This window comes from Amblyomma maculatum, chromosome 11, assembly GCF_055883805.1.
Source record: "Amblyomma maculatum isolate TAMU_Amacu chromosome 11, ASM5588380v1, whole genome shotgun sequence".
NCBI classification, from domain to species: domain Eukaryota; kingdom Metazoa; phylum Arthropoda; class Arachnida; order Ixodida; family Ixodidae; genus Amblyomma; species Amblyomma maculatum.
Genome location: NC_139354.1, coordinates 65,856,848 through 65,877,652, shown reverse-complemented (window position 1 = coordinate 65,877,652; position 20,805 = coordinate 65,856,848). Strand labels below are relative to the sequence as shown.

At 42.7% G+C, this 20,805-nt stretch overlaps 1 protein-coding gene across 3 annotated transcripts; it reads right to left on the bottom strand.

The window, feature by feature from the left end:
• Positions 1-7,084: 7,084 nt before the first annotated feature.
• On the bottom strand, positions 7,085-20,418 carry LOC146174005 (uncharacterized). Of its 3 annotated transcripts, none has more exons than XM_084583280.1 (5): positions 20,189-20,418; positions 14,957-15,117; positions 14,762-14,856; positions 8,308-8,397; positions 7,085-7,256 (listed from the first exon to the last, which is right to left on the bottom strand). In XM_084583280.1, exons 1-5 carry the CDS (start codon positions 20,291-20,293, stop codon positions 7,114-7,116), a joined length of 594 nt encoding a protein of 197 aa, XP_084439406.1. In that variant the 5' UTR covers positions 20,294-20,418; the 3' UTR covers positions 7,085-7,113. The 3 variants fall into 3 exon arrangements, with proteins under 3 accessions (XP_084439406.1, XP_084439405.1, XP_084439407.1); XM_084583279.1 differs by having other exon boundaries at positions 7,085-7,330; positions 20,189-20,415; XM_084583281.1 differs by lacking the exon at positions 8,308-8,397 and having other exon boundaries at positions 7,085-7,330.
• Positions 20,419-20,805: the final 387 nt, after the last annotated feature.

The window sequence follows — 20,805 nt, the reverse complement described above, 5'->3', positions numbered from 1 at the left end:
GTGCTGAGTGCCAACGGCTTGTGTTACAGCAGAGGCGGGAAGTATGGCCCACACGATGACAGAAAAAACATATCGGATGATTGTCAGGTGTGCGCCAGTCAGCTGGATGTCGAGAGCCGTATCGAGAATAGAAACTATTCCGGAGAAGTGGTAGAGGCAATAACAGGACGTCCGGAACCGTGCTGTATCGTTCATGTTTGCCCTATGGAGATTCTCGTGCTAGCAACCTCTTGATGGGCGACCCCTTTTAACAAGGAAACTTTGGCAGCGTAGTTAGAAGGTGGTGGAGGAACAGGAGGAACCGCAGGTGCCAGTGCCTCTAATTCTGGGCGCACGGTGCGGGTGAAGTTATCTGTTGGAGACGGGTGCTTTAACGTCGTTGAATCAGGACAGGTGGAATTAGCAGCGGTGTTTGGCAGCCGCTCAGAAGGAGGCGATATGCGACGAAGCTTGGCTTGTTCGAAGAGCCAACAGGTCTATAATGCCCCTGTCACACGTGCAGGGCAGATCTTTCAGCTCCCTTCGCCCAAGGTCGTCTTTACCTCGAGGAAGATGCGTGCCGGGTCAGACGGCAGTCGTTTAGGAAAGGAAGTGTAAGGACGTTTCTAGCAAAATGAGATCCGTGAACTCCCTTGAAGGGTGAAGGAAGTACTCTCGATTTCAACGTGCTTTACTTCTGAATCGCAAAATGAACGTTTTTCAATAAAATTATTTTTGCTCCTAAATACACTGGTTTTTGTCGCATAAGACTAGTTGTGTTTGATTCTTGCAACAGCACCCTACTCTCGTTTGACTGCGCCTGCGTCTCTTGTTTTGATCTATTGCAGTCACGCTCGCAGTTCGCACGCGGAAACAGCGGACATAACAGTAGCACAATATGGTTACCAGTCGTTAGACGACCAAAATGCACCATAAAATGAGCTTACCAATACCACTGTGAACAAAACGACAAACGAGAGCAGCGGTGGGGTCGCCAAATCCCAAACTCTGCAGATGGTATCCAGCAGAGCGGACAAAACACGATGTTTAGATCATGGTCATTGGTTTAAAAAAATGTGTTTTATTTTACAACGATATGTGTAGATAATTGCATTTTGCGAAGAAAAGAGAAGTGTAAAAATATACGACCTGTTCTTAGCGTTATTTGGTACGTGGTTGTACAAAATAAATGGTGCCGAATGGTGCCCTGGCGATTTCTGTGAGAAGCTCATTGCAGGCCGTGTAACACGGCGACGACTCCTTGGAACGAAGCTCCCTATGACTTCCTAGCGCTTATTCAGGATAAGAAAGTTCAAGGTAGTTCTGAGTTGACCGTTTGATAGGGATATAACACGGCATCGACGGTTGTACACTCTTTACAAATATTAAAGGTGTCGTCGCATATACCTTTGAGGTTATGGTCGATTTTGTCTTCTTCAGCCTTGTCCTTGTAAACCTTGAAGCACAAAGCTAGAATACCTTGTATGTATGCCATGTACGGTTCCGTGGCCGTTTGCGAGCGTGACACCAAGTCTATTTTGGCGGTGAGCAGGTTCACAATAAACTTACCAAAGAGGTCATGCATCGTTTGTTTACAAATCTGCCCTGAAGTTACTTCCGACTCGTGTGTGACGTACCACTTGCTAGTCGTGACAGTAAAAAAGAATATAAGGTTGGCTGCAAGCAGAGTGGCATCCCACAAATTATTCGCGCTGGAGAGCTCGTACACGTCGAGCCAGTCGTCTACTTCGACGTTGTCGTCAGTGCCACAGAATGGGGCAGGAACGCAGGGCTTGACCATGACGACGGCTTGGGGTGCTATTGGAGAGGATGCGGTAGTTGCTGAGTCGGCTGCAGTGGAGATGTTGGTCGGTTCAATCCGGCGACCGATGCGGAGATCTAGCGTGGGGTACAGAGATCTAACTGCAGCCTCCATCAAGATGTTACGAAGGACCGTGATATAGCCAGTTAACCCAGTCCGTCTTATCTGGCACAGGGGGAAATACAGTACCACCCTGTAATTGCGCACACTTCAGGGTCATCGTATCTCAGTCCAATTCATTATTGTTTCTTCGTCACAATAAAGTCAAGACAACGAGGTTTAAATAAAACGCCTCTTCTAGCGATTTCACAGACCTTATGTATATGCACTGGAATTGACCCATCATATTTAACTGCTGCAAAGACAACCCACCTGCTGCCACGTAGACTAAACTGTGTAAGAGCTAATGTACACAACCTTGCGGCCACTGAGTCATTTTCTAGAAAAGTAAATACCAAACTTATGACTATAACGACTTCAGTAAAATCTAGTATGCAGTCATAGTTTCTAGAAGGTTAGCCATCCCACAGTATTCAAACTGCAAAGGGCACCTTAGTGGATTGTGTCAAAAATATCAGCCAACTGCAGTAATCTGGTATGCGCCGACATCACACACCTTACAGAGGTGGCTTGCTTTTCGCCTATACCAAACATGCCCGGAGCGGATAGGATTTGATACATCGTCGTTGTGATCAGCAGTCAAGCGCCGAAGCCAATGAGCCACTACTCATCATCATCATCATCATCATCATGAGCCCGACCATACCCACTGCAGGGCGAAGGCCTCTCTCCCACATTTCTCCAATTAACCCGGTTCTGTGCTACCTGCATCCACTTGACCCCTGCGAACTTCTTAACCTCATCCGCCCACCTAACTTTCTGCCGCCCCCTGCTACGGTTTCCTTCCCTTGGAATCCAGTTTGTATCTTAAGCGACCATCGGTTATCCTCTCTTCGCACTACATGTCCTGCCCATGCCCATTTCTTCTTCGTAATTTCCACTAGAATGTCAGTAACTTGAGTTATTTCTCTGACCCACTCTGCACGCTTCCTATCTCTTAATGTTACCTCTACCATTTTTCGTTCCATAGCCCTCTGAGTTGTCCTTAGCTTAAGTAGAACCCTCTTGGTTAGCCTCCCCGTTTCAGCCCCATAGGTGAGAACAGGTAAGATACAACTATTGTATACTGATTATTATCAAATAGTCGTGCTCTAAAGTGATGTTTTAGGAACTGTTTTTTTTTTCATTCGATATCGCCTTGCATTTCACCTCTAGGATCTCGCAGTGCAGAAACGTGTACCTAATATTTTTTGCTTTGGTGCCAGAGCTTGCTTGTCTATGAAGACACACTTCACCAATTTTGTAATTTACTCATATGAATGGAACACTGTTTTCTCTATATTACTTGCATAATATTTTTTACCGTGTGTAGACACCTGGCAATCAAATGTGCATCTTGCAAGCAGCCGAATACAGCGCCGAATATTTTTAAAGTAGATTTACGTGTCTACTAACACAAACATTGCCCTACTATTTACGCAAAAAATATCTAGATCCCCGATTCAATCGACTGCCTAAAGGGGAGTAAGATTAGCCATATACATGAGGCGAAAATCTTTGGTGAGCACGTCTGAGTTTGTGGAACATCTTCAAATCACTGGCTCAAGATCAACTGTGGAACTGAACTGCAAGATAAAGTGTATCTTTTTTTCAACAACGTGAACACTTATCTCTAGGTTTAAGGAAATATTAATAAGTTCAAAGTTTTGACTTAGCTGCAAAGCAGGAGACGTTGCGCACAAAGGGTTTATTGCAAATACACTTTATAATTTCATTGAATCAGGGAAAAGTGCACTGAAAATGCAGCAAGGAATGAAGGGTGTATTAAGTAAGAACTAAAACGAATCTGTCCTGGTTTTACTCGGCGGCTGCGTTTCGATGGAGGCGAAACGAAGTGGCGTCCGTGTGCTGTGCGATGTCAGCGCACGTTAAAGATCCCCAGGTGGTCGAAATTAATCCGTAGCCCTCCACTACGACCCCCCTTTCTCTCTATCCACTTTCACTCCCACCTTCATCCTTCCCTTACGGCGCGGTTCAGGTGTCCACAGAGCAAGTGTGACAGATACTGCGCCTTTCCCTTCCCATGAATCAACCAACCAACCAACCTGGTTTTACAAATACATTCCATAAAAACCGGTCTCCTTTTAGGCAACTGCCATGATTTAGCCGCCTAAAACATTTTAGAATAATTAATAATTTTAATCTTTATTAAATTAAATTATTCTTTATCCTGTCCATTAAAGAGGTGGCCCAGCACAATTTGAGCGAAAATTAGTTTTGATACCGCGAGCTTCAAGAAGTTGCATGGACGGGCGTGGTAAGTACAGTCATGGTATAAAGTGCAGGCTACTATATGATGCCCACAGGGAAAACGTAAAAGGATTATTCACAGAAGCTATGAAAGACTTTCAATTCAGTGAGATTACAAGGAGAATGCTGGAAGAAGTCTCAAAGGAGAAGTATTGTTTGTTGTTTGAAGAAAACCTGCGTCACTCGAGTGAGAGCGTTATATCGATGTCTAAAATAGCCCTATAATTTTCTGCTTGCTTCATTAAAGTTCGTGTAGTAGCCCATACCATCTAGTATTTTAATCAAAACACAATAATGCAGCAAATTTACTTCCGCTGAGGAAGAATGATTCCGTGTAAATGCTGTTTTCTATTTAGAAGAGTGCCTCCTCGGTCAAGCATAAACTTCTATAAGAACAAAGCTCGCAAGAAAACCGGAAAACCTTAAAACCCAAGTGGTGATGTGGAGCCCGTTCTTTGCCCATAGAGCAGCTCCTACGGGTCGCATGCGGTATTTGCAACTTGTGCCTAAAAGGGCCCGGCGTGGGTGGCCTAATTGTGCCATGATCGGTCCCAATTCGTTTCCTTGTAAGCAGCCCAAATAGGGCTGCTCATATTCGACCCAGATATGTCCAAATGTGGGCCGCACACCAAAATCACTAATGGTCACTACTTTTGTACAGGGGGGTGCCGCTCCATTGATGAACGGTTTATTTTCATGTCGATTAATCAATACAATATCCGAATTTTGCCGGCGCGGACATTGCAGAGGCCAGCTCGATTTGAGCTGGCCCACGTGCTGCACTTATTGGTTGAATCTGTCATTTTTCGGGATTGTCATTAACCAATTGTCATTAACCATCAAGTGTGAAACATAGCACGCTATTTCCTTACCTTGCATCCTATACTGAGCAACCTAAGATAAAATTATTCTCAACTTCGTTGTCAGAACCGGCGGTATCGGCGTATACGGCGTTGGCGGCGTCCATTATTGCAAGCCTAGCGACGCTGAGGGTGCATCTTGCTTGCAACCAATGCCAAAGCGATACAACCTTCTTGTTGAAGAATATTGTGCGGTGGTATCGGTATCGGCCGTTTGTAGCCAGACAGTTTGAGACATAAAAACAATACCTATGGCTGGCTTTCAGAGGTAGAGCGTTTGAAATTGTATGTTCTTACAAAATGTGCGCAGACATCCCTGTCGACCATTTGATTCCTAAAAATCACGATCTAAAACTCACGAGCGCGCCTCTGGAATGTATCGAAAAACACGGATATCTTTACACATATTCATTTCAAGCATCGCAGCCTCGAAAAATCATGAGCATCTCACAGGAAGGATTCGAGTCAGGGAACAACTTGTTCCTGGCCCTATAGAATAGTATTCTATGGAATTACTAAAGAATAGTAATTAGCAAGAAATTAGTTTGAAAATCCTTACAGAGAAGTGGGAAGCGTTTGAATAAATATCACAATAGAATATTATTAATGTGGCAAAATAATTTTGTTTGGTTTCTATGTTTGCTATAAGAGATGCTGTAGTGATGAGCTCCGATAATTTTGGACACCTGGCGTTCTTTACCTTGCACAGACATTGCCCAACACACGGGAACATAGCTTTTCGCCTACACCGAAAAGTGGCCGCTGCAGCCGGGATTTGATCCAACACCCTAGGGCGCAGGAGTCGAGCACTTTAATCACTGTGCCCTCACGTCGCGGGTGCATTTATTTCTGTTCATGCGGCATATATTAAAGAGTGTGAAACTTTAAGAAGCGGCAATTAAGAGGTCGGGTATGTGCTGAGACAGCCACGGGATTTGATCTAGTCTGCGCTTAGCTCACTTCCTTTTAGATTAGCATGCTTCAAGCGTACAACGCCGCTATGCCGTATCACACCACCACGCTCTTTGTTTCCATATTAGGCAGTTTATAACAGTAGCTGTACTTTCACCTCCCTTGCTCATTTCTCGTTACACGAATATTTGTGTCATTTTTTCAGTTCATGTTCTCGGATACATCAGCATTTAGCAGCGCTCTGACACGGCCGTCTTTAATTTTAATACAGACGTCGCATTTTAAAGTGCCCGTCTTTTTTTGCGTTTGACGGTACTACCACTACAACGAAATGAAATGAAGCCAAACTGGCTGCCAGCTTACAAAGGGCTCAGAAGAGCAGGCTATAAGCTTTCTGAAAGAAACAATACTGAAGCCGCGATCGATTATCTTAAAGCTGATGGAAATTATTTTGGTGTTGCTTTCCAATACGAGTTGGAACCGCACTCCAAGTCATTAGGATTATAGTTATTACAGTTACAAAATCAGCGCTCTTGAGGCGTGAGTGCTCTGATACGACAACCATTAAATTTCATTCCGCTGCGCCTTGTAATGTTTCGGTAAAATGCAGGAATATTTAGTTTCCATTCCAAAATATGGTTGAATAGAGTGAACAGCACATCACGATCTCATGGCGGTCCCCTTGTGCGCACATTACCATACAGCAACACGGTTGTTCCATCGCGGAGTTGCTTTTATCGTAAGTAAATGCAAGCGTTTGTCTTGCTAGCGCAGATATAGCGTGTCTTTTTTGCGACTGAAATGTACGCACTGTCTCGTTGCCTGAATATTCATTTTGCAGTTTATTACAAATTCATTTTTATAAATCAGCTTATACTCTTGCTTAATAATGTTATTCTTCCATTGTAATTAGCCGTTCTAATTGTATTGATATTTTCTAAGGATGTACCGTCAGCAATTAAAACATTGGTTGCTTCGCGTAATCGTGGTTTCCCGCCCAAACTGAAAGTAAACATCATTGAAAATATTTTACCATGTGAACCTTGACAGAAACTCTGACAACAAGGTTGTCATGGTTTCCAACAATTAGGTTTGGGCTCGGTGATTGCAGCATAATGAAAAAAAAATGAGACGCATACTCTTTTTGTCCCTAACGAATGATGAATTTACTTATATCATGTGTTTCAAGTAGTGCCTTTGGTGCAGAAGAGTTATAGGCCTCATTTGGCAGTTCACCTGCCCCATTCCACGATGTGCGGGAGTCGCGTCCCACAGCCTGGGTGGTACATATTCCTGGTTTCTCCTGGGCAGTTCTGCGTGTAGATTCGTATACACTCCCGTGGAATCACAAATCGCACTGTTCGGCTTGACTGCAGTAACCGGCAAACTGTTCATCGAAAAACATAGAGATATTGGTCACTTTAGTGCACTGTCAACAGAGGTGGATGTGTAAGCATTCGTCACTTGGTGTAGGATTATTATGCTATGTACGCTTCTTTATCTTGCTATCATCTGACAGGATTCTAGGTTTTTATTTTCACGTCACTAAGGTGCACATATGAACTGATGTAAATCATGTTGGAACCGTTATGACCAGGAAGAAATATTTTGGCTTGTATATTATCTTCCTTGATTATATTCCACAGTCCATGCTATACAACATGAACGGTGGGGAACATTTTCTGGTAGCAGCGTCGAGAAATTGTTTTGCTGAACTTTGATTCAGCCTCAGATACCACACAAACTTACCTCTGCATCCTTGATAGAAAAGGAATTGCTCTGACAGTTTCAGTTCCATCATATAAGAATAAGAGTGACCGTGGCCGACTCACTAAGCCGGCGCAAGGAATTTAGAGTGAAATGTGGCCAGTGCTCATGAGGAGCAGTAGTAGGGAGATCAGGTGAAATATGTAGATACCCCACAATGAAGTATTTTATTCCCGACAAATTTGACAGCCATTGTTCTCAGGCAATATAAGCATCATAAACTGTGCTCATAAAAACGACGTATTTGCTCTTCGGCTTCTTGCATTTCATGTTCGGCTACTCACACTTCTTTAGGTGGCTTGGAAAGACTATCAAAAGTAGAGCAAGCTGCTCGTATTATGCCGGGACACTAAATGCACCGACTTATCATTAGTGACATGTAAAACAACCACCTGCGCACAACCATGCGTACTGCTGACTTCAAGTACCTGAATGATTGGTGCGCAGAAGCAGTATATTTAGAATTTTTCGAGCCATGAAGTCGCACTGAATAATAGCTAATAGCTAGCACCATTCGTTTACAGCATCTGAATTTCTCAAGCTCATAAAGTTAATATTTGAAGATATTCTATCATAAATATCGAAAAATAAACATACCTCTTCCACCAAGTCCTCCAAAAGTAACAAGAATAAAACAACCGTTATGCGGGTCGGCGTACAATAGCTTGAACGAAATAAAAGGGCCTCCTATATAAAGAGAAACTGAAGAATGAGTGAGATATCTAACATCCAATTATAGCTGAACAGTTTTAATAACTTCTTTACAAACACAAAAAAACTTAACAAGCTTATATTGTGTCTATATGTCCAAGAGCAATGGTCCCACAAAAGAACTCGACGACTGGACGAATAAACTAATACTCCTACAAAGACGACGGGGCGGGCAGTGGCTTGCGATGGAGCGTTCGCGCCAGGCCCGATGGCCATTAAAGCAATCTCATCATCATGCAATAACGTTGTTCTGTTTCGTTTCTATTTATGCATTTCATCGCTTCCCTCGCCACCACATAACATCTTGGTACAGGTGCTCTGTATGTCATCGTTCATTTTGCCCCTCAAGCGAAGCCTTCAGCTCGTATTCGTCGTCGGCTATGGCAGCCTTGGATCTGATGCCCCGGCTCTCCCAACTCGACACTAACCGATTAGACTTGCTGCTTTCCTCAGCACCATCGTCTGCCCGGACCAAGAAACACACCATGGGGAAGACGAAAACCAAAACGAGTGACTCCAACCCGAAGTGAACCCATATTTATAGAAGCTAATATTGCACCTCCACTCTAGCCTCTCTACATGCCCAATGGCATTGGCCTTCGGTAAACGGTAAACACTAGACATGGTGCCCCAGGAAAGAGAATTACTCACGTCTTCTCATTTATCGCGGGGGTAAGCGTTTCGTCTTCCTTTTGTCCGCCTTTTTTCACCCTCCAATCATGCACCGGATTTCAAGCAATAAATTGAGAAAATTGTGCCGGGGCTTCGAGTCATGGTATGAAGAGGACGAAGCGGGCAGAGGCGCGTGGCGAACAGCTCGCGCAATGCACACTGGCCTTTATTGCGAGTCTCACCCTCTTGGCACCGCGTCGTTCTGTCCCGTTTGTCACTGCATTACACAGCTTGCCATGCCACCATGTAACAATAATATATATATATATATATATATATATATATATATATATATATATATATATATATATGAAAAAGGGGAAAGCAGCTGGCGAGGATCAGATAACTATACATTTGTTGAAGGACGGGGGGGGGGGGATATCGTGCTAGCAAAACTGGCCACCCTGTATACGCCTTGCCTAGTGTCATCGACGGTACCGGAACGCAAATATTATCCTCATTCATAAAAAAGGGGACGCTGAGGACCTTAAAAATTACAGACCGATCACCTTACTGTCTGTTACGTACAAGGTATTTACTAAGGTAATCGCTAATAGAATCAGGACAACCTTAGAAAGCAATCAAGTAAAGGATCACGCAAGTTTTCGGAAACGGTACTGTACTATCTATCATATGCATACCATCAGTCAGGTGATAAACAAATGCTCGGAATATAACCAGCCATTATACACAGCATTCATTGATTAAAAAAAAGCATTTGACTCAATAGAAACTTCGGTGGTGATGCAGGCATTGCTAAATGAGAGGGGAGACGAACCGTACGTGAAAGTGCTGGAAGATATATATAGTGGCAGAACAGCAACCATTGTTCTGCATTAAGTAAGTAACAAAATTCCCATAAAGAAAGTGCTAGGCAAGGAGACATGATTTCCCCAGTATTATTCACAGCTTGCTTAAAGGAAGTATTCGGAGACTTGGACTGAGATCAGTTAGGGCAAGGGTAGATGGAGAATACCTCAGTAATCTGCGATTTGCTTATGACATTGCCTGGCTAAGTAACTAAGGAGATGAACTGCAAAGAGTGATTGGTGACCTAGAAAGGAAAAGAAGAAAGGTGGCATTGAAAATCAATATGCAGAAAACTATGGTAATGTTCAACAGCCTCGGGAAGGAACCGCAGTTTACCTTAGATAGCTAAGCACTGGAAGTAGCAGCTAATATGTCTGCTTAGGACAGTTAGTAACCTCAGATCCGGACCATAAAAAGAGAATAACAAGAAGAATATGATTGGGATGGAGCGCATTTGGCAAGCACTCGCAGATTGTGATTAGCAGTTTACAGGTATCATTCAAGAGGAAAGTATACAACAGTTGCCTCTTCTTTGTTCTTTTCTCGGGGCTTTTCCTCCGGCTTCTCAGGGCTTTGCTTGCCTCGCCTTGCCCTTTTCGTTTTAGGTTCACTGCAGTACACAGGCACGGAACTTTGACCAGGATTCTAGGGAAATGTTGCGCCCTTGATACTTCCCAACACCAAATTGTAGATAGGGCGTTGTATGCACAGGGCTATCAATTTTCCAGAATAATATTGCGTCTGCACTTCAAATTTTGCCGCAGGTAGCAACTGAATTGAGCTGTCAATTAGCCTCACAGGGCACTTCTCACCAGTTAGATCATTCTCATCAATTAAACTGCGTCTAACGATTACGGCACTGCTACCTGTATCTCGTAGCATAGAAACTGATTTTCTTCCTATCTTTCGCCTCGAAACCGGCATCCGATTCACCGCAGATCCAGGTTGCGCATGTATTACGGCATTCGCCACCCGGATTTCCTTGTGCCTCTTCCGATTACCAACTTCATCGGCTTCCTCCTCCTCTGGGCCGTGCACCACGCGGACTTTCTTGCTGTTCTTCAGCTCTACAAAGCCATCGGCATCTTCTTCATCCAGGTGACATTCTGACTCTGACAGAGCCTTCGCGCATGCCGCCTGCGGAGCTGCCTTGTTCGCTTCGGGACATGACATCGCTTTGTGGCCTTTCTGTCCGCATTTCCAACACGCGGATTGATTGTTGGTTGCGAGTTTGCGGCAGGTAGGTGCATAATTGCCGCGTTGTCCGCAAAGGTAGCACCTCGGGGGGCCTTTACCCTAGAATGTGTCTGCCGGAAATCGGGCTTTCGAGGGGTTTCAGAATTTACAGTCTTGATCAAATTTTCGCCTTCCTGGGCTTCCAAATATTGGTCTGCGAGATCCATCATTTCGTCCAATGTATGCGCCTTTCTTTCTTTTAAATAAAGCGACAGACAAGGGTGACAGCTGCCCAGGAATTGTTTCTTAATTAGGAGTTCGCAAAGTGCGCCAAACTCTAGTTTAGCTTTTGAGAGTTCAGTCAAGCGGTCAAAATAATGACTCAATCGCGCAACATACTGTGTTGCCGTTTCACCGTCCATAGGTTTTCCAGTCCTAAATTTCTCACGAAACCCATCCGTCGTAAATCTAAACCTTTTAAGTAATGCAGCTTTCACCTTGTTATAGCTGCCTGCATCCTCAGGTGGAAGTCTTCCCCAAATACGCTTAATCGTTTGCCGCTAAGGCAAGTGCTCAAGAAGGTAGCACATTCACTGTCTGTCCAATTTGCATTTATAGCGATCCTTTCGAAGCGCAAGATGAATGCGTCGAGATTGTCTCTTGTCTTGTCGTACTTCGGGATCAATTTAGTTGCCTCTGTCCGCAAGCTGCTGTGTCCTTCACTGGGGCTATGCACTTCAGCTAAACTGTTGTTGTTCCCTGAGTTTTGGAGCTGATGTTTCATAGAAAGTAATTCCTTTTCCCGCTGAAATTCCTCTTCCCGCTCCTTTGGAGCCCTCGCTCTTTCTTCCTCGGCTTCCTTTCGAGCCCTCTCTCCTTCTTCCTCGGCTTCCTCTCGAGCCCTCTCTCGTTCTTTTTCTGCTCTCTCTCTCTCTTTCTTCTTTAATAATAGCATTAAAGCCATTAAATAACAGCATTAAAGCCTCGAGTAGTCATACATATGTCATATAGGAAGGATTTCATTGTACTCTGCTGTAATGTGATTCAGTGAGCACGTAGAATATGGTCTTTTTGAAGGTAATGTGTGAGTATTTATTTTCAAACATTTATTGGTAGTCGATTTGTAGGAGGCGGTCTTAAGTTTCTCAAGAAATCAGTATGAAATTATAAATTGCTTTCAGTTTTTAGTTGCGTTGCTCTTTTTCACTGCTATCAGTGCAGAATTGTAGCTTTGTTAAGTCTAATTATGGTAATCTTCAGGCTCAGCCATAATAGAAGATTATAATTGCAGTTTATATAGCCGTTCGATTTAAACTTCACTACATAAGACATCATCTTTGTTTTGTTCCCCTATAGGTTATCATGTCCAATAGTTTTTTGTGGCAAAGTGGAGTGCCTTTACTTTATATATATTCAAAGAATTGATAATGTTTCAGTAAGACAAGCATTCTGCATTGCGACCATTTTGGTGGGGTCTAAACTGTAGAACATATCTTTCTGGAGTGGAGTCCTTTGCACATACTGAGGAGCATGCTTACCATGAGCAGCTCAGGGTGAAGCCCTTCTTCCCAGTGCCTCAAACATTTAAAATTAGTTTAGACCACATAGCCTACCCTAGGCAACCGAGGCATCCCATGAGCTTTCTATTTGCATATATAAGACATTCGAATTTCTGGCAAGCTATCTGAACATATCTGACAATTTGCTACATGCTTTTGTTAGCAATGTCTTCTTCTGTGGTAATGACCAATTATATGTAACAGGAGGTTTATACCTGCCTAAATGGGCTTTAAAAATTGCTCATTATAATAGACTCCAAGTAGAATGTTAACACATTTCCTTTTCTATGGTAACATATGCTAAGAAATTACGAGTTGCGTAGGGTAATGTGTCACTGTCTCGCAAGTAAAATCTTATAAATTTCGTGCAGCAACCCTGCAATAAATTTGGTTGATATGATCAAGCTGTTCATATTGCTATTAAAATACAAAGGTCTCCTGGTCTGCTCTTCTGCATCGGTAATTTCATTTGCATGCAGATAGGACGACAGAGGTACTCCAGATTAAATAATTCTTTATCTGTTAATAGAGCTTAACGTCCCAAAGCAACTCAGGCTATAAAATATGCCGCACTGGAGCACTAAGGAAATTTCGACCGACTGGGATTGTACTTGCACTGACATCGTAGAGCACAGGGCGCCTTGCTTTTCGCCTGCATCGAATACTGTCAACAGCGTACGGAATTTTCCACACACTTGTGCACAGCATTCGACTGCCTTAACCATTTAAAGACTATGATGGCTGGCTGCAGCTTATTATTTTCATTTTGTTTAATGTAAAATGAAATTGGGTGCGTGCTCAAAAGAAGATAACGACATCAAACAACTCATAATAAAATGTCCTATTTTCACATAATCAATGCGCAAACCATATTTTAAGCGTTACGAGATCACAGGTTCCGGCTTGATACCAAGTTGAGGTTTTACATTGCTTTAAAATTAAACCAGGTTATTTAAATAAAACATATAGTGAAGGGCCATGTCCGAAAGTTTGTTTCTGGTCTTCACAGTCCCTATATAAGCAAAGCAAGCAACCAACAGAGAGTGATTTACTGTTTTAGGTACTTGCCACTCATAATTATAGAAAGAATATCCGGTTAATTATTGTAGCCAATAAAAGCTATACTAATCTAATATCGACTCTACTGCTACCCTAAATTTGTTGCAATGATTCCTGTCTTGTTTCCAATATTATTTCTTCCCTGCATTTTACCTGTATGGCAAAACGAACTCCAAGAGCTTGTGATATATTCATTATTTCGTAACATTGAAAGAAATTCCAAGTCTCTTAATTATTATTTATTCAAGTTTGTTCACGCAAGAGATAATTGCATTGCTCCAGTTGTCCGTGCTTGAGATTAAAATGATATATGATGTTTTTCAGGGGACAATAAAGCCTCATTTTGAATTTTTGGTGGTCACATGTAAATATGTGTCAAATTCCAACAAACTACAAACTTCTTAATGATTGTCACGCTAGAGATAATTGTCTGTAGTGAATTTGTGACGATACCTTATGGCTAATGCATTATATTTCTAAGAAATTTAATGTTTTACATTTCGCCCGCGCGTCGTTACTCCTGCTACAGATTATCTTGACGTATTTTGATGTCATGCCACAACCTCAGTGATCAATCAATTAATATTTCACTTTTTCACCCAACATCAACTCTGTAAATAATAATGCAATCAGCATACTAGACTACCTTGGTTAAGATGTCGCCATCACACTATTCATTGTAAAAGTAGCGTATAAAAAAAAGCTACGGCAATTGTAAAATATGCTGTTAGGATTCAAAATCACAGTGGATGTAATCATCTACTCATGGCAGTGCAGAATTACAGACCTCGGTTTATCATTCTTAACTATAATCGTATTGGAAGTGTAATTTCTATGAGACGCATATTTGATTTTTCACAATTGTTGAGCAAGCAGAATTCTTTATTGACTCCAAACTCAGGGTTTATTACCAGGAATAATATTTCTATATATTTAATTTCTAGTACGGACACTCTGTTAAAATGCATATGGCCTTAATGGTAATAATAAATGAACGAATTAATCAAGAGCTGGGCTGCATTTACTAATAAATGGAGCCTTTACATTATCGAGCTAATACTTACTTTGCGATGTACGAAATGTCAGCGTATTAGGATGGTGACGGTTGCCATTTTCAGCGGCCGTAATGCCGATACTAAGTGTAGTAACAAACGCCCTCCTACATGTAGAGGTGAGGAAAATAGTTAGCAGATTTACAATAAAATAAGCAGATAAATTTTGTCCAGGACAGATAAAATAGAGATACTGGAAGCACTTACAGATTTGTTCGAGCTGACTCAGTGGCGAAGTAAACGACGTATCTAAACTCCCCGCTACTGACGTGATTCAACTTCATCATCGCCTGGCAGACGGGTCGAGGCAACACTGCGGTACTTCTAGACTGCTTCATCACGAACATCAACTCAGCAACCGCTGTAAACTATAAAGAGTCATTTTAAATGCTGTTGTTATGATGCCTCACACATATTCTATTCCACCCGATAACACATCAATGATTATATTCACATCAGACTTCATTTTTCAAGCTTATAGACCGATCACACAGTGCGCGTCACGCTTCTTGTGGGCGCTCGACATGCGGCCTCCTGAGCATGCCGGAGAAAGCCAGCGACGTTAAATGGCGTATTCTGGGCTACAGATAAATTGCACGGCCACACCTACCGAAAAGGCCTGCTCTTTCATCCCCGCCGAGCGGACGTTGACGCAGCGCCATTTCTGCGTGTAGCCGAGGAAGCTTCGCTTTCGCACGTGATTTGAAGCAGCCGTTGAAGCTACGAGCGGCGTTATTATATAAAAAAGTCACCATTTCACTTACGAATTTTCCTCTCAAAATGGTATTGCATTAAGCCCCTTTTTATTGGTGAAGGATGAATACAGTGTGCGTGATTGAGGGTTTATTAAGACCGATTTTTCTTATAGAATGAAGTGAATACAATGAATATGAGAATTCTTGGACCTTTTCCGGCCGTTCCAGCTGCAGGCTATGCGTTTATTTCAGTTCAGTTCAGTCGTTCAGTCGTGTCCGATTCTTCGTAACCCTATGGACCATGTCACGCCACGCTTTCCGGTCTCTCACTATCTTCCTAACATCACATAACTTCATCTGCAGTGCCTCGAGGCAGCCATCTAACCATCGCGTTCGCTGCCTACCCTTTCTCCGGCGACCCTCATGCGTTTATTTAGATCTTAAAAATTGAACTTCCTACGCTTCGACAAAAAAACGTTTATTTGTGTCATTTTGTTACAAAGTTGTCGTAGATAACAGTAATAACTGAAAAACCAGAATATGATAGAAACCTAATAGTTTTCGCGGATGTATCACAATATATTCAGTTACCCCGACAAATAGAAATCAATTGGTCTTCAAGACCACAAATTTTAGAACGTGTCGAAGCCCAAGTCGCAGTGATAGGGTGGAGATTGACGTGCAAATCCTATACATTAAAGGCGGTTGGCTGCTCAGTAGCCCACGCGTCCTCTTTGGGCACCTTTGCATGCTTCAATCTATCGCGGAAAGTAGTCATAGAGCGCGCGAACTATACTTGGTGTGTGCCGCAGGTTCTCTCACTTGGTTTGTATGGCATACCACAATTTATCTCCTGTCGGGGAAGTTAAGCCCAGTTGCTTAGCCTCGAGAATTCCCAATATGTTCTCAATGACGTTTGGGCTCCTTGCCAGTGAGTGAACCCTCTTCTCTTCAAGATATAACCGATCGCCAATTTCGCGGAGTCATAGTCTCCGCAGCTGATCCAAATTTTCACTTCTAGAAGCGTTTTTGCACCGAAATGATGCTGCGAATGCCACCTGCGTGGAGCTATTATCGGATGGTGGAAGCGCTCATATTTCTTTAACCGGGCTTATTTTTTAGTTCCCGAGTACCGAGTAATGAATCTGGCAGAGTTAACGGCACAACCCTCTTGTCTTCTTCCGAAGATATAGCTTCTGGATAGCTTCGTGGCGTATCTGTGATTCTGCCTTGCCTGTAGCTAGCTTGAACAATTCTAATGACCATTCTCATAGGACGCTTTGTAAAGACACATTTATTGTGACGCCGTGCGACCCATAGAAACTATAGCCACGTGTTCTTCATTTATTACTCGGAAAGTCATCGCGGAGAAAACTGTGTTCTGCTTTGCTATTGTGCGTTAGTTTGCCGCGTGTTTTATCCGTCGTTGCAATCACGCTGAGCGCATGATGTGGGCGTTTTTATTATTTCGCTCGACTGCTACTGCTGGGCCAAAGCGCCCTAAAACACAGGTGACTGGGCACAGGATAAAGAGCGAAGAGGCGCTTTCTATAAATCTTGATGAGGACCTTTGGTCCGGAAGCGACACCACATGATCGGGCTTAAAATACCAGCTCCACTTTTTCACGCGAGACGTAAAGACCGCAGCGGCAAAAAGCATGGTGGCGAGGCGAATTCGTTGCGCAACAGTCCGCTGCTATGGGAACGAAAAAGCAATAGATGCCTCTTTTGTTGCCAGGCATGCTCAGACGCATCTTACGCCATGCCCCGCTCAGAGGCCAGCACTCGCGTGCTCTATACGGGGGTGACGCGCATTATTCTGAGAAGACGCCAGATAAAGGAAACCCACAAGAGCGGAAATGAAAAACTCATATTTTAATCAAGAAAATGAAGTATGATCATTAAAACCCTAGGAAGCTGTAATGAACTGCATATCAAATATTCCAAGAAAATGCAGGTTTTGACATTGGAAACATAGGCCACTGTAAAATAAACATATATTCAGACAATCAAATGCAAATTGTGACATTGAAAACGTAGAGCGCTTTAATGGACTGTATATTTCAGACAAGCAAATGCAGTAATTAGGTTGGAAGCTTCGAGCGCTGTATTGAACTACATCTCAATATTTTCAGATAGGCAGATGTAGCGCTGACGTAGAGGTAGACCTTCCCCCTCGTGTACTAGAAGACCATGGTTCGCATCACTGTGCCGCGCATCCTACAACGGATAAAAAAATCCGCGTCTTGATGGAATTGCATAAACAGCTTCGAGGTGCGAGCTGCTGCCGGTGAACACATCGGGAAATGCACTCCTACCAATACTTTAAGAAACACGCAGCTCTCAGTCCACAGCGGTCGCGCAGCAACTGACCACCAGCTGTGTTCAGAATAGTATCTTATCTGAAGGTGCTGAGACATTCTGGCCCCGTACAGGCCACCAATATAAAATGACAATGACAATGTTTCTACCTAGAACCCCAGCTTATGAGGCTAGCTTACCTTACTGAAAAAAATTGTATGAAGCAATAACCTCACATTTTCTCACACAATCTCCCTCAATTCACATAAGAACTCACATACAGGTAACATATAATTGCCTAACGTCTCATAGTTTCTTGTACATTATCATAAATTATGTACGATATTTTATAATAATGATTAGAACCGTATGAGAGTCTATGCGATTATATGAGATTTTATGAGGTTATTGCCACTTAGAACGTTTGGTTTTTCAGTCGGGTAGCATCAATTTTCGAGGAACGAGCATGCTTAAAATTTGACTTTTTAGTGCTTAGTGAGGTTAGAAGGCCGAATGAGGCATCTACACTAAAAGGAGGGAATGCATATTGTTATCAAAGTTTACCGGAGAAACGAGGACAAGGAGTAGAATTTCTGGTCAATAAGCATATAGCTGGCAACATAGAAAAATTTTATGCTATTAATAAGCAGGTGGCAGGCATCCTATTCGAGCTTAATATGGGGTATAAATGCAATCTTGCACAAGCATAAGCACCTACGTGTAGTCATGATTACTAAGACGTCAAAAGCTTCAACCAACATATAGAATCGGCAATGGGGAACGTAAGAACGTGGTACTATTTACTGATGTGCGACGTCAGTGCCAAGGCACCCTTACTGAAAAAAATTTGTATGAGGCAATAACCCCCATTTTGCACACAATCTCACTCAATTGACATAAGAAATCACGTACAAGTCGCATATATTTGCATAAGCTCGCATAGTTTCTTGTACATTATTATAAATTATGTATGATATTTTATGATAACACCATACGAGAGTCTATGCGATTAGATGAGATTTTATGAGGTCATTGCCCCTTAGCACTTCTGGTTTTTTAGCAGGGACGCAATAAGCAGCCTGGAGACCCGGCAGTCGATAAATATGTCATTGGCTCTAGGGATAGCAAAGCAGAGCTATTACCTCAGTTTACAGAAATCAAACTTAAGAATCATTAATACCTTCATCAGCAAATGCAAGAGCTGGTGCGGACATTGCAATCTATAGTATGGATGCTAAAAATCAAATTTACACCATACGTTTGGTCGAATATCTAGAGGAATCCCCCAAGATGGAGTATATTTTTAATAAGGGAGCAATCAATCGTTGTCGCCCTATCATCCGATCAGCTGATTATATTGATTATATCGGTAGGTAGAGTGTCTGCCCCGGAAAGGTGGTGGTCCTGGGTTCGTTCCTCGAACCAGGACGAATTCTTCTTTAACTACAAAGTTTCTGAGAAACCTGTATAGGAAGCTGAGGAAGCTGCATAGTTTTTCCTACATATAAAAGCATTTATTGACCGTTTTCTTCGAACATATATTTGTTTGGAGTTAACGCTTGGTGTTGTGTGTTTCTTCGTTTGCCTCGTTTTCCAGTGCTGTCTTCAACAGGAAAAACGTCTCTTCTGTGCATTCGGGTAAGAACGTACGTCCATTAATAATATTGAGTCACAAGGCCACATGCGTGCTACGCTCACAGTAAAGCATCAGTATAATGACTATACAGGTAAACCAGGAGAAAATATTTTTTCCTGTGAATTCGGACCCCGTTAACGGCCGCTGAAGTGTATACTTGAACAATGGGAGCCGTCTAAGCTTTCGCTCCTTGATCGCCAAGGTGGAGCTTATGTGTCACCTTTGTTTTCCAGCATGTAGCTCCCCCGCCAGCTGGGTCGTGCAGCCCACCCGCCATACATTCCCAGAACTACAGGTTCTCTTCTTATAGAGACATCCTGTAGCTCATTAGGTTCGCCTGTCCCCGATTCATTCTTGCAGATCTAACGCTCTCCAAAAGCGAAGCCAAACCCTGGCGTAACACCAGATACTGAATCATGTAGCTTATATTCGGTAGCACTCTATTAGACAAATGAAAAGAAAAAATTCATAACGAAGCCGAACTAATCCGAGCCTCTGAGGGCACAGATTAGCCTCCTCCAGCTGGCCTAAAATGCCGACGCTGACCAAGGGATAGCGGGCGTTTTCAAGCGGAGGCGGCCACTCTGTATACATTGGTAATTGGTAATAAAGTTTCGCCCCCAACATCACCCCATGCCCTTTTACATATTCTTCTACATGTTTAAATAGAGTGTATTGCTAACCGTCAACGTTTTGCCCCCCCCCCCCCCCCCCCCCGAAAAAAAAGCACCTCTCTAGACATTAAAAAGAAATTTCTACAACGCCGTTGGCATATGAATATGTACCAAAAAAACGTATTGAACTCACGTCGCTGACATGTTGGCGGTCGGCGTAGTGGTAATTATCTTCGTACAGTACGCAGGAAGTAATGCCGGTTTCAGCTAACAAATAAATAATGAGCAATAGAGCCATTACGTTCTTGTACCTAGAATTTTATGCACTAAAGTGCTTCGCATATTTCGTATATTGCCTTCAAGTAGTTTTATAGTCTGCAACGCAGCTTTCCATATAACGAGTGAAGAAATCAGCAAATATCTAAATACATATGTCACGCTCCGTGACTCAGAATTCTATCAATTCATCAAAGCCACAGGAACACCTGGCCAAACAGAAGCGAAATCATTTCACATTCGGCGAGTTACCAGTTATGTTTTCATGAAAGAAAAAGAGACACGTCATGTGCTGATGGTGCTGACGCATGTTAAGATACTTAAGCTTCCATTATGATACACGCAACTTCACATAAATTATTATATTTTTGAAAGGGGACGACTTTCTTTTAAGCTCTGTAAAACGTCACGTGCAGGCAAGAAAATTTCGATTGCAAAAACGACGCAAAAAGTTTAGGAAAACTGCTACTGTTTGTAAGTGGTTGAATTTACAGCAAGTCAGCAACCCCTCTTGTAGATCTGCGTTCACCATTA

Excerpts from the sequence above, each read along its gene's own strand:
- LOC146174005 (XM_084583279.1), bottom strand. The coding sequence starts at position 20,293 with ATGGCTCTATTGCTCATTATTTATTTGTTAGCTGAAACCGGCATTACT. Across the intron at positions 15,118-20,188 it reads ACCGCCAACATGTCAGCGAC|TTTACAGCGGTTGCTGAGTT; the intron begins GTGAGTTCAATA and ends GACTCTTTATAG. Across the intron at positions 8,398-14,761 it reads GACATTTCGTACATCGCAAA|GAGGCCCTTTTATTTCGTTC; the intron begins GTAAGTATTAGC and ends CTCTTTATATAG.